This window comes from Spea bombifrons, chromosome 7 (assembly GCF_027358695.1).
Source record: "Spea bombifrons isolate aSpeBom1 chromosome 7, aSpeBom1.2.pri, whole genome shotgun sequence".
In the NCBI taxonomy this organism is placed as follows: Eukaryota; Metazoa; Chordata; class Amphibia; order Anura; family Pelobatidae; genus Spea; species Spea bombifrons.
Window position 1 is genome coordinate 45,183,949 of NC_071093.1, and position 14,560 is coordinate 45,198,508.

General features: G+C 45.3%; 1 protein-coding gene across 1 annotated transcript in view; it reads left to right on the top strand.

Moving 5' to 3' along the window:
* Window positions 1-14,560, top strand: part of PPL (periplakin) — a 31,664-nt gene that overhangs the window by 13,093 nt on the left and 4,011 nt on the right. The window contains exons 2-20 of the mRNA XM_053470485.1: window positions 1,589-1,688; window positions 2,385-2,539; window positions 5,915-6,038; window positions 6,705-6,830; window positions 6,967-7,008; window positions 7,306-7,467; window positions 8,402-8,509; window positions 8,909-9,004; window positions 9,123-9,245; window positions 9,485-9,631; window positions 10,761-10,912; window positions 11,001-11,098; window positions 11,841-12,007; window positions 12,364-12,542; window positions 12,755-12,893; window positions 13,214-13,407; window positions 13,493-13,643; window positions 13,884-13,967; window positions 14,417-14,530. Of these exons, the coding sequence (XP_053326460.1) occupies window positions 1,589-1,688; window positions 2,385-2,539; window positions 5,915-6,038; window positions 6,705-6,830; window positions 6,967-7,008; window positions 7,306-7,467; window positions 8,402-8,509; window positions 8,909-9,004; window positions 9,123-9,245; window positions 9,485-9,631; window positions 10,761-10,912; window positions 11,001-11,098; window positions 11,841-12,007; window positions 12,364-12,542; window positions 12,755-12,893; window positions 13,214-13,407; window positions 13,493-13,643; window positions 13,884-13,967; window positions 14,417-14,530 (2,461 nt within the window). The remainder of the gene's footprint in view (window positions 1-1,588; window positions 1,689-2,384; window positions 2,540-5,914; window positions 6,039-6,704; window positions 6,831-6,966; window positions 7,009-7,305; window positions 7,468-8,401; window positions 8,510-8,908; window positions 9,005-9,122; window positions 9,246-9,484; window positions 9,632-10,760; window positions 10,913-11,000; window positions 11,099-11,840; window positions 12,008-12,363; window positions 12,543-12,754; window positions 12,894-13,213; window positions 13,408-13,492; window positions 13,644-13,883; window positions 13,968-14,416; window positions 14,531-14,560) is intronic.

The following is a 14,560-nucleotide window of genomic DNA, read 5'->3' on the forward strand; positions in this document are numbered from 1 at the left end:
CAGCGCTGTATACAGTAATATAACCCCCAGCGCTGTATACAGTAATATACCCCCCAGCGCTGTATACAGTAATATAACCCCCAGCGCTGTATACAGTAATATAACCCCCAGCGCTGTATACAGTAATATAACCCCCAGCGCTGTATACAGTAATATAACCCCCAGCGCTGTATACAGTAATATAACCCCCAGCGCTGTATACAGTAATATAACCCCCCAGCGCTGTATACAGTAATATAACCCCCCAGCACTGTATACAGTAATATAACCCCCAGCGCTGTATACAGTAATATAACACCCAGCGCTGTATACAGTAATATAACCCCCCAGCACTGTATACAGTAATATAACCCCCAGCACTGTATACAGTAATATAACCCCCCAGCGCTGTATACAGTGATATAACCCCCCAGCGCTGTATACAGTAATATAACCCCCAGCACTGTATACAGTAATATAACCCCCCAGCACTGTATACAGTAATATAACCCCCCAGCACTGTATACAGTAATATAACCCCCAGCACTGTATACAGTAATATAACCCCCCAGCGCTGTATACAGTGATATAACCCCCCAGCGCTGTATACAGTAATATAACCCCCAGCACTGTATACAGTAATATAACCCCCCAGCACTGTATACAGTAATATAACCCCCAGCGCTGTATACAGTAATATAACCCCCCAGCGCTGTATACAGTAATATAACCCCCCCAGCGCTGTATATAGTAATAACCCCAGGAAGTTCGTTCCTTCATAGACTTTAATTAGCCAGAGAGTCCGGCTGGGTGATTAAGACGTAGGCATTCTATTGTTCCCCACAGGCAGTATGATAAGGAGTCGGGGGGTTTAGTAGATCGGGGATCAGATAACAGAGCGGGAATCATACAAATGGCTGATACGCAGCTGTAGTGTTTTCTGATAAATCAGGGTATTTCTTTCTCCTATATATTTATTCTCATGCGTTTTTGATTATTCCGTAACAAACGGCGAATATGCAGCTGCCTGAAAACATTATATTTTAGGGCCAACGCATTACCCCTATTCCCAGATTCTCAGGATCACACAGTCTGGAGAGGCCAACGTGTGAGCTGAGGGTGCTGAGAGCTGGAGTGCCCTTGGCACTGGATCTGCAGTGTAACAATAGCCCCTGGGGTAAAAAGGAATTCCAGGTGTTCCCTCTAAGGTGACTCAGCCCTGAAGGAACATAGTGTTTAAAAAGCGTATGTTACACGGGATATACACGCGTGTGTGGGGTGCTCATGCAAGCCGTGTTTACAGCAGGCGAAGGCTCCGGGGTGGCACCGTTGGCTGTTCAGACCGTGGAAATAACAAGGGTGATGCCGAGCGTGCCGGCCAAAGCGCGCGGCTCTCGTCCCATCTGGCTGAAACTCACACATAGTTTATAAAGTAATACAAAAGGCGGCGGTGAGTCAGCGGCTAATGAGCTGGCGAAGCGCCCGGCCGCGCAGGAGGCTCCTGGCACCGGGCCCCGTCCCGCAGAGCTCCCAGCCCAGGGCTGGGAAGGATAGAGGAGAACATGTTCTGCCTGGCTGACGTTAGCTCTCCTTCTCTCTCCTTCTCCAGCGTCTCCAGCAAGGAGCTTTCGGAGCTCATCGAGAGGCTGCAGAAGAATGCCGACCAGGTGGAGCGCAACGTGGTGGACACCGACTCCAAGCTGCAGAAGGTACCCGGGATGGGTGGGAGGAGTGGGCACCGGGGCGGCTTCCCAGCGTCAGGGTCCCGGAATAAAACTCCATCGGCTCTTAATGTCGGTTTAATGTGTTTTAGAAGCTCACAAACTGAGACAGGGAGGGTAAAGGGGCCCCAGAGGGATGACAGGAACACCTGAGACAAAGCAGGTGCACCTCAACGCTGTCCTGAGTTTGAACTATATGTTTGTTCCATACGAAGATGTTAACGCTGTGAGGTTTATGTGTGATGGGCGTTAATTCACCTGCTGGGAGGGGCTTAATATACCTGGGGAAGGAGCTGGATGTACCCATAGGGAGTGGCCTAATGCACCTGCAAGGAAGAGCTTGGTGTACCTGCAGGGAGGGCCTAATGCACCTGCAAGGAGGAGCTTGGTGTACCTATAGGGAGTGGCCTAATGCACCTGCAGGGAGGGGCTTGATGTATCCATAGGGAGTGGCCTAATGCACCTGCAGGGAGGGGCTTGGTATACCCATAGGGAGTGGCCTAATGCACCTGCAGGGAGGGGCTTGGTGTACCCAGATTACATCCTGTTTATGTACCGACGCGTTTCTAGGAGGAACCTGGAATAAATTATTATTTCTGGGAAGAAGGGGTTAATGTCCTGATCCGAACGGATCCAGTATTAAAGGAGTGTTATGAATAGTAAATATCTAATGTTTTTTTTCAGGATGTGGATAAGATTCGCGCCTCTCAGTCTGTGATTTACAAGGATCAGACGGCGCACACCATGACGGAGTCCGAGAGACTGATAGTGGTGCTGGAGACGGACGCCATTCTAGCTCGTCAGCTCAACCACCCGCAGGCAGACATGATATCAGAGGAGTGAGTATCTCACCTTATACAACTGTGTTATATAATATATAATATGAGGAATATACAGGATATAACGGGTTATAAGGACGGGATTAGTTATACGGGGGAGAGTATATAATATATAATATGAGGAATATACAGGGATATAACGGGTTATAAGGACGGGATTAGTTATACGGCCGGAGAGTATATAATATATAATATGAGGAATATACAGGATATAACGGGTTATAAGGACGGGATTAGTTATACGGGGGGAGAGTATATAATATATAATATGAGGAATATACAGGATATAACGGGTTATAAGGACGGGATTAGTTATACGGCCGGAGAGTATATAATATATAATATGAGGAATATACAGGATATAACGGGTTATAAGGACGGGATTAGTTATACGCCCGGAGAGTATATAATATATAATAGGAGGAACATACAGGATATAACGGGTTATAAGGACGGGATTAGTTATACGGCCGGAGAGTATATAATATATAATATGAGGAATATACAGGGATATAACGGGTTATAAGGACGGCATTAGTTATACGGCCGGAGAGTATATAATATATAATATGAGGAATATACAGGATATAACGGGTTATAAGGACGGGATTAGTTATACGGCCGGAGAGTATATAATATATAATATGAGGAATATACAGGGATATAACGGGTTATAAGGACGGGATTAGTTATACGGTGGGGAGAGTATATAATATATAATATGAGGAATATACAGGATATAACGGGTTATAAGGACGGGATTAGTTATACGGCCGGAGAGTATATAATATATAATATGAGGAATATACAGGATATAACGGGTTATAAGGACGGGATTAGTTATACGGCCGGAGAGTATATAATATATAATATGAGGAATATACAGGATATACCGGGTTATAAGGACGGGATTAGTTATACGGCCGGAGAGTATATAATATATAATATGAGGAATATACAGGATATAAGGGGTTATAAGGACGGGATTAGTTATACGGGGGAGAGTATATACGGTAATATATAATATGAGGAATATACAGGGATATAACGGGTTATAAGGACGGGATTAGTTATACGGGGGGAGAGTATATAATATATAATATGAGGAATATACAGGATATAACGGGTTATAAGGACGGGATTAGTTATACGGCCGGAGAGTATATAATATATAATATGAGGAATATACAGGATATAAGGGGTTATAAGGACGGGATTAGTTATACGGCCGGAGAGTATATAATATATAATATGAGGAATATTCAGGATATAACGGGTTATAAGGACGGGATTAGTTATACGGGGAGAGTATATAATATATAATATGAGGAATATACAGGATATAACGGGTTATAAGGACGGGATTAGTTATACGGCCGGAGAGTATATAATATATAATATGAGGAATATACAGGGATATAACGGGTTATAAGGACGGGATTAGTTATACGGGGGGAGAGTATATAATATATAATATGAGGAATACACAGGGATATAACGGGTTATAAGGACGGGATTAGTTATACGGGGGAGAGTATATAATATATAATATGAGGAATAAACAGGATATAACGGGTTATAAGGACGGGATTAGTTATACGGCCGGAGAGTATATAATATATAATATGAGGAATATACAGGGATATAACGGGTTATAAGGACGGGATTAGTTATACGGCCGGAGAGTATATAATATATAATATGAGGAATATACAGGGATATAACGGGTTATACGGGGGGAGAGTATATAATATATAATATGAGGAATATACAGGGATATAACGGGTTATAAGGATGGGATTAGTTATACGGGGGGGGAGAGTATATAATATATAATATGAGGAATATACAGGATATAACGGGTTATAAGGACGGGATTAGTTATACGGCCGGAGAGTATATAATATATAATATGAGGAATATACAGGATATAACGGGTTATAAGGACGGGATTAGTTATACGGCCGGAGAGTATATAATATATAATATGAGGAATATACAGGGATATGACGGGTTATAAGGACGGGATTAGTTATACGGCCGGAGAGTATATAATATATAATATGAGGAATATACAGGATATAACGGGTTATAAGGACGGGATTAGTTATACGGGGGGAGAGTATATAATATATAATATGAGGAATATACAGGGATATAACGGGTTATAAGGACGGGATTAGTTATAAGGGCGGAGAGTATATAAAATGAGGAATATACAGGAATATAACGGGTTAAAAGGACGGGATTAGTTATACGGCCGGAGAGTATATAATATATAATATAAGGAATATACAGGGAATATAACGGGTTATAAGGACGGGATTAGTTATACGGGGGGGGAGAGTATATAATATATAATATGAGGAATATACAGGATATAACGGGTTATAAGGACGGGATTAGTTATACGGCCGGAGAGTATATAATATATAATATGAGGAATATACAGGATATAACGGGTTATAAGGACGGGATTAGTTATACGGCCGGAGAGTATATAATATATAATATGAGTTAATAACAAGAAAGCAGGGATTAGGACAGGATTTTTGAGACTTGAATATTTTTTCGCCTCGTGTTATAATGAAGACGTAAGATACCTCGCCCCGTTACTCGTTTTGAGGATTTAGTGAATGCAGATAAAAGGACATACAAATCCCTCCTTTACAAAAATAGCCGGTATGCAGACACTTGATCCGAAGCAGGTGGTCGGAACACACTGGCCCTGAGCGGCCGGACTTCTTGTCCGGTCAGCTGAACATATTACAGCCTCATTTAATACATCTTCTCAATAAATATATATATACACTAACTATATATACCATATATATATATATACACTAACTATATATATTGCCACAGAAAAAAAAATCACACAAAAAAGACATGCTGGTAACTGTTACCGGAATCTGCCAACATTCTATAAATAAACTGAAATAGTAAAAATAAAAAAAAGTGATAAAAGACCAAAATGTAAATGAAATCCAGGAGATCGGACGCTAGCAGGCGCAGCTCTCTAGAGGGGCTGGACGGGAGCCACCTTCGGAAGCGCGGAAGGAGACCTGTGTGGAACTCATTCTAGACTTGGCCGTATCTGAAGTCCACTTAAAACCCCAAAAAACATCACTTTTTAGCCATTACTTCTTGTTTTTGTGTTCTCAAAATTAAGTCCTTGACTCGTTCTTGGAGGACGCGTGTCATGGGAGCCCACCTTACCATAGGAGCCGTGTTAACCCACGAGGAAACAGAGTCTTTGCTCTAAGTTGATACTTTTTATTGGGCCGCCTTAGAAAGAGATGTAAAGTTTGACGAGCTTTCGGGGGTTCTTTCTCCGTGTCCTCTCTTCATAACGATCTTCTGTCCTCGTTTCAGTATCCGCCAGCTGAAGGAACGTGTCGGTAATCAGAAGAAGAAGCACGAGCAGATTTACAATCAAACGGCCCCAGCAGGACAAGTTCCCAAAGTCAACTGGAGCAACGTCATCGACGATAAGATGGTAGGACATACCCGAGTCACACCGTGTGCCGTACAAATAACTATAAAACATTCTTTTATCACATTATTTGTATTAAAATAATACAAATAAAAAAAGCAAAAGTGTTAAAAGGCTAATAAATGAAATACATTAAATATAACGGAATCAAAACATTTTTAGATGAAAAAGTCCCATTTTATTCAGATTTCAGATACATTATTTATTATTTTTTTTTTTCATGGTGGTCCCCCAGTATGTTTAAGTAAAAGGTCCTCTCTTTAGGGGGGAAGGACAACGGGAATAACCAAATCCGTTCTTACAACTAAATCGGGTTTCACCCTGAAAGTTTCTGCGATGAATCCTTCGTGATAAGAAATATTAATTCATGTAAACTATTTTTTTTCATATCAAATAAAAGCTGTGATTGAGAAAAATATATATTTTTTTGTTTTTATTTACTTTTATTTGCCACCCCCCCCCCAGTTATGCACATCTGCCCCCGAGGCTTGCCACTCTGCCTCCAGAAAGGCCTTATACCCCCCATATATGCCACTCTGCCCCATGATATGCATTTTAACCCCCTAAATGCCACTCTGCCCCATGATATGCATTTTAACCCCGTCGGCGGTGTGGGGGGGCTCCTAGACTTTTTTTTTTAAAGTATAATTAATTGAATGACTTTTGCAGGATCTGCTTAGCAAGCAAGGCTTCGCCACGGACCTCCCGAACCTGGAGAATCAGATTGAGGAGCACAACCTCTTTCACAACGAGGTCAAAGCCATCGGGGATCACGTGAACAAGGACAACGACAAGGTCAGGCAGGGCTGGCCCTGGGTCATGTATAATAAATGTAAAAGTCATCTCGGGGATTATCCCTTTTAACAAGGAAAGAGAAATCCTACCCGGACCCCAAATATATATCCGTTTATCTGTAATCCTTTTCTTACAGGAGTATATCAGCGGCCTGCAGGTCAAGTACCAGAAACTTTTGGTGAGTAATTACCTCCCCCCGGTTACTAGTGTCCGCAGAGTAACGTGCCCCCCCCCAGTACTGGTGTCTGCATAGTAACGTGCCCCCCCGGGTACTGGTGTCCGCAGAGTAACATGCCCCCCCCCCCAGGTACTGCTGTCCGCAGAGTAACGTGCCCCCCGGGTACTGGTGCCTGCAGAGTAATGCCCCCCCCCCGGTTACTGGTGTCTGCAGAGTAACGCGCCCCCCCCGGTACTGGTGTCTGCAGAGTATTGTAGCCCCCCGATACTCACGTCCGTCTTTTGCTTGCGCCCGCAGTCTGCGTCCCAGAAGCGCCAGCGCGACCTGGGTACCCTGCAGGATTACATGCAGCGCTGCACCAACGAGCTCTACTGGCTGGATCAGCAGGAGAAGGAGAGGATGGAGTACGACTGGAGCGACCGCAACACCGACTACATCAGCCGCCGCCGGCAGTACGAGGTGCGTACCCCAAACACACACCGGGGGGTCACTACATGAAAGTCTGAGCAGGCGCTCGAGGTTCAGAGACCCCTCCAAATCCAATCACCTCTACACAACACAACCGAACTCAACTAAGTCAACTCAAAGAGCAACTCAGCGATCCACAACAAGTACAGAGATGCTGTCAAGATGACTTGAGTGCTGCCGAGTTGAAATCTGCGATCGACTCGGGGCGCGTTGCCTCTGACTTCAGATCCAAAAATATATGGAAGGCAGCCACACACACTCCAATAAAATTAGAATCTAAAACTAGAGGGTCAGAGGCGTAGATGGAACGGAAGGAAGTTTTACTTTACTGAAAGGGTAGTGGATAAGTGGAACAGCCTCCCGGCAGAAGTGGTAGAGGGTAATACAGTGAGGGTATTAAACATGCATGGGATAGACATACGGCTCCTGAATCTAAGACGAGACCAACGACTGATTAAGGTTTGAGTCTTTACAGCAGGAGACGGGGGCCGGATGGGGCCGATCTGCCAGCAGGTTCTAGGTTTCTATGCCGATTTGCCTGTTTTCTGGGCACGAGGCAAGTTGGCAACTTCAACTGTATAAATCAACCTGGCAGTTTGTTTCAAGCAATGTAGCAAGATCATAATCTGTTTGTAATCAGATAAAAAAGTATCGCTTTTATTTTATATTCTTTGAAAATTGAGAGAAAGAGAGGGAAAAAAATCATTGAAAAAAATGTATATTTTTGGCATTGAAAGGGTTACGCGGGCGGACGATATTATCGGATGATCATTTGCCTTGATTTGAATTATAACCCGGAGATGCAAATCGTTCGCACGGACCGGATCATCCAAATATATCTAACCAATCAGCAGCGACGCTAGCAATTATTTTTATTATTTTTATCATATTATATCATTTGTCCTGATTTTCCCAATTCCACTAGAATTTCATCCAGCGGAGCCTGGAGACCAAGGAGCAGGAGATCAGTAAACTTCAGGAGGAGGGCGACAAGCTGCTGGAAGCCGGTCACCCCGGGAATGTCCCCATAGAGGTAACGAGAGGGCTGGGGGTCTTCCTGGGGGAGATGTGCGCACGGTGCGGCCAGTGGGACAGGAGCTTCACCGGCTTCGAAGTTATTCCCTAGGGCCTACATATGGGCTTCTAATACAAAATATGGCCTCGTTGGTCCAAAGCGACCAACGTTCATGGAGGAGGGTGTACGGTTCTATTAGCTTTCAAGGCCTCATTGGTCCCTTCTTTAGACATTTTAATGAATACATTGTCCGGGGTCACTCATGATGCCTGACAAGCCTTTGGCTGTTGCGCTGTGGCCGGGAGCAGCCGGGGAGAGGGCTCATTCGTCTGGTGCTGAGCACGGAGAGCGGTGTCTTGTACACCACTCTGGCGTATGTTGGCTGCTGGAGACGTAACGTGTTCCTGCCCCCCCCAGGCTCACATGGAGGCCGTGCACGCCGACTGGAAGGAGTATCTGAACCTCCTGATCTGCGAGGAGAGCCACCTGAAGTACATGGAGGATTACCACCAGGTGAGCAGGCTGCAGCGCCTCGCAGCTGGGGCTGGAGTATAAATTGAGATTGGGGGCTTTATGAGCTGAGGATACCCCCTCCCCCCATGCAGTCTGAGTGACTTTTACCCCGTTATAGTTCTACAGAGACGCCAAAGACGCCCAAGACCTCCTGAAGAGGGTGGACGGGGACCTCGACCATCGCTACAACCCGGACTTCAAGGATAAATTTCAGATCGAGGCTCAGCTGAGGGAGCTGGAGGTGCGACGGGAACCGGGGGCAGGAGAGGGGACCCCCCCCATCTAAAATACATCGCCGCTGCTTTTATGAGCTGATTTATTATCTTTCTGCGCTTTTCAAGCCGCATTGACCCAAATTTACAATTATTCACCCGTCTGGTTATAAGCTGCGCCCTTAAAAAAATGATTTTCAACCTAAAAATCTGGTTTCGAGTCATTCTGCCCCATTTTTGGTAACGTTGGCTGCTTCCTTCCTGCTAGGATCAGGAGAAAGCGCTGGATAAGTACGAAGACGTCATCCGTTCCTTACAGACGCGGAGTCATCAGGTTCTCCCTCTGAAATACCGCAGGGAGACGCCGCTGAAGCCGATCCCCGTGGAGGCGCTCTGTGATTTCAGCTCCGAGGAGGTAAAACATAAAACAAGGACTTCTCTGCCGCTCGTTTCATACACGCATAATAACACATACACTAACCTAACATACTCGCATTATAACACATACACTAACCTAACATACTCACATAACAACACATACACTAACCTAACATACACGCATAATAACACATACACTAACCTAACATACACGCATAACAACACATACACTAACCTAACATACTTACACTAACATACTTACACACACACACTAACATACTTACACACACACACGCACACACTAACATACTAACATAATAACACATACACTAACCTAACATACTTACACTAACATACTTACACACACACACTAACATACTTACACACACACACACACACTAACATACTAACATAACACATACACTAACCTAACATACACGCATAACAACACATACACTAACCTAACATACTCGCATAACAACACATACACTAACCTAACATACTAACACACTAACATACTAACATACTAACACACACGCACTAACATACTTACACACACTAACATACTTACACACACACTAACATACTTACACACACACCAAAATACTTACACACACACACTAACATACTTACACACACACACTAACATACTTACACACGCACTAACATACTTACACACACACTAACATTCTTACACACTAACATACTTACACACACACTAACATACTAATATTTACACACACTAACATACTTACACACACACACTCAGTAACATCTAACATATTTACACACCCTAACACACACAGTAACATACTTGCTACTATACTAACATACTGTACTTACTTACACGCACCGGCACACTATAACATACTCACACTCAGTAAGTTACTCATGAGTACACACTTACATACTTACACACACATACTCAGGCCACATCCAATCTCATATGTTTGTTGTCCACCAGCCAATGACAGCTCTTCTGCCCCCCCCATGCTGTCTACGTGTTTTTCTCGTGAAAGTTGGCAAAATTAAATGAAAGCCGCCGATCTGCCCCTCTCGCCTGTTTGATATCTTGGTATCCAGAAGGATGGTTTCAAAAATTAACCCATTATGAGAAAACGTCTGTCTCTACTGCCCCTGTCATGTCTCCGCTCTCTGCCCCGCAGGGTGATATCAGCCGCGGGTCGAGTTACACTCTGAAGACCAATAAAGGGGAGCGATGGGAGGTGACAGACAGCAGCGGGAAGAAACTCGTTGCCCCTGGCGTTTGTTTCACGATCCCCCCAACAGACCCCGAGGCTACGGCTCTGGGCGAGAGGTAAATAATTCTTCCGATACCCTCTCCTGTAACCCCCCCCGGTCCGCTGCTCGTGGTTCCTTGACCTCGGCTTTTTCTTACCCGACAGCATCAACAACCAATTCCAAGCCACCAAGAAGAAAGCCGCGGGAAGCCGGACCGCCCTCATCCAGCGTTACGAAGACCTGAAGAAAGAGTCCGGCAAGGGTAAGCGGGGACCCCCAGGGGGCCACAAAGGGCCTGAGTGAACAGGCAACCCGGTAGACTCCCGTGTCCTCGACGGACATAAGACGGGAATTGGCAGTTCCTAGTAACTTCCAAGCAGTATCATCACAAAGAGACTGCCCAACGTTTCCACATCCCAGCCGGGTCTTCATCAAAGATTAAAGACAGCAGGCGTTAAAGCGCGTCAGTCATCGTGTTTACCCAGCTCCGTGCGTCTGCATGCTTCGCGTCGGCCGGTCGTATTAAAACGTGTATTACATTTTACTAGCTGTAGCTCGGGCAAAGCCAGCACTTTGATATCTAATCCTCAAAGAGAGGCCCGATCGGCTCGGCCTTCCACGGTTCATTCCGGAGATCAAAGACGACGGAGAGCAGGATTTAAAATGGGGTGGAAAAACCCTAAAACATGCTATAGGATAAACGTATGCTTCTATTCTATCAGCGGCTTATATAGTGAAGTCCGCTGTAGAATCACCAAACGGATAAATGTATGGAATAATAGAACGTTTACAAGCCATAAAATCAATGGAGGTCTGTGCTGCGGCCCCTGCGTTGCTCATCAACCCCCCCCACGAGTGTCATTAAGATGCTGAGCAGACAAAAAAAACATCTATCCTTTTTTTCTTTTTTCTTGTAAAATTAAAGTTACTTTTGGTCCAGGAGACCCTCTCGCTATGATGTCACCTGCACTTCGATGACCAACATATAAAATTATTATCCGCAGTGGTTTCCAACGCCCAGGACATACAGGGCCGACAGCTGCTGGCCGGGATGGACAAGGTCATCACAGACCTGGACAGGCAGGAGAAGGCGGTTAGCGCCAAGCTACGTCCGCCATTGGAGCAGAGCCGAGCCGTGCAGGACAGCTCAGAGAGGCTGAAGGAGCTCAAGGTAATGTCGGGCCACATCCAGCGCTGCCCGTTACCCAAAATGCATGTTTATGAACATCTAAAACTAAAAAGATTTTACATCTTATCTTCTTATCCCATGTATGTTTAATTCTCTCACTGTATTAGCCTCTACCACCTCTGCTGGGTGGCTGTTCCACTTATCTACCACCTCCTCTGTGAATTTAAACCTTCTTCCATTCCATCTATACCTCAGACTCTCTAGTTTTAGATTATGGCGTCTTGCTCTAACATGTCTTCTCCTTTCTATCACATCTCCCCCGCCCCCCCCACGAACTAACCAGGAGCGACCCCCAGGATATCGGACTTTTTGTCTAATGCGTTTCTTCTGCTTTCCAGAATATCTCCAACCAGGTGCAGCGCATAGAACCCGAGAAGAACCAGCGAGTCCAGGAGTGTGAAGCCTACCTGGCCAACTCCTCCGACGTCTCCAGCTCATCCGTCCTAAGGAGCAAGACGGCAGAAACCAACAAGAAGTACGACCGGGTCAACGATCTGCTCGGTGCTGCGCAGGACAAGTAGGTGGCATTTTATAATGGCCGGCCTTAAAGAGGTCCTCAAATGACCACAGCTGCTTCATCGTCTAGTGAATGTCTCAAAATAAACAAGTCTATGTGTATTTGTCCTCGACCTCAGATGTTTTGCGGTCAATAAGGACGCTCAAAGCATCTGCCTGCTTATATTTTCATCTGACTGGTGGTCTGTGTTCACTTTTCGTGATTTTTCCTAGGCTTGAGGGAGCCAATCGCCTGGAGGGCAGCCTGCAGAAGAGCCGCGATCTGCTTGCCACCTACGAGAGCAAATTGTGCCAGGATGACACCGTGCCAGAAGACCCGCGATCGGTGGAGAAGAAGCTGCAGGAGCTGGCGGTGAGTGAGGCCGAGAACCTGCTATGACAAAAATCATACCAAACCAACATAAGAACATTTACAGAACCTGCCTCTTCTATAAATGCCCTCCTCGCCCACTCATCCTTTAAATTAACTGGTAGGGGCAAAATTCCAGGTCCTCCTCTTCTGCCGATGGTCACAGTTATCTTGGGTACTTTTAGTTTTAACCGACGTGCTTGTTCAACCCACCTCGTCAATATCTCATATAGCCTCCCCTTATATTTTCACTTTATTGCCATAAAGGAATTTGGTCCCGCCCCCGAGGTACCGTCTCTTACTTTTACGCTTTTCTCGTGTAGGTGATGAGTACAGAGCTGCAGATCGGAAGAGGCGTCCTGGCTGAGGCCGAACAGAACTTACACAACTGCAAACTGAGCTGTAACAACCTGGCCAACCGTTTCCAGGAGCATTGCCCAGATATTGAGCGTCAGGAAGCCGAGGTGTCCAAGCTCAACCAGCGCTACAGTCAGCTGGACCAACAGATCCAGAGCAGGTTAGACGCGGAGGATCAGGTGCGACGCTTTCAGGGAAATAAAGGACACTTTTTGATACACTGTTTTTTATTTTTTTTTTAACAGGTCGTTGGCTTTGCAGAAGGCCAAGGCCGCCTATTCTAACTACCGTAACAACTACGACAGTGTCGATGGCTGGCTCCGTAACTTACCCACCTATGAGCCCAAGGACACGGACAATGTCAAGCAAGTGGAGACCAAACTGAAGAACCAACGGGTAGGTTAAGAATTTCAGATCATCGTTTCTTGTGTTATATTATGGAATAAAAACCCACATTTATGTGTTTTCTATGGAATTGGACATCTTGACAAACCCTGCAAGGTTATTAAGTTATCTCTGGTGCTGATAAATGTGAAATAAGGATTAGATTGGACCTGAGGAACCAGGAACATGGAACGACATCTGAGCTGAAATGATGCTTTCTCCAATGAGATTTATTTTTTGTCTCGTCTGAAGCTCCTGCTCGCTGAGATAGCAGACCGGGATCAGGACATGCAGCACGTGTCGAAGAATGCCCAGCAATACCAGCAGGCGGTAAAGGTAAGATACCTCCCGACAGGGGCATTAACAAAAACGTTCAAGGAAGGACGTGCCCTTCCAGAATTAAGGCGACTCACAGGCTCACCAGGGAACAGAGAGCTTCCCAAGGGGGAATTATCTCAATGGAAAGTAGGTAGACAGACTAACTCCTGTGGCCACCGCTGAACCATTACTTCACCTGTACAGACAACAGGTGAACATCTAGTACCATCACCAACCCCAAGTAACAGGGGTCTGGGGTTCTCCTTAAGGAGAAAAGTGCTGAATGTTACCCCACACCACCTTCTTCCTCCCCAAAGAGCTTGATTTTAGAGATCCCTGTTATATATGGTATGGGAAGCGTAGGAATATTTCCCCATTATGCTGGTTAAAATCTGCTTAAAGGATCGTCCTCGTGTAAGAGGCGGAAGTTCTAATGCAGCAGAGTAATTCTTGATGTGCCGTGTTAGGACTACGAGCTCGATGCAGAGAAACTGAGGTCTATCACCGACATGGAGAACAGACGGAACACGTACGGCAAACGAGCCAGGATCCAATCTCCGGCCACCAAAGTGAAGGAAGAGGTACGTGGGGCCGCTCAATCATCTACAACG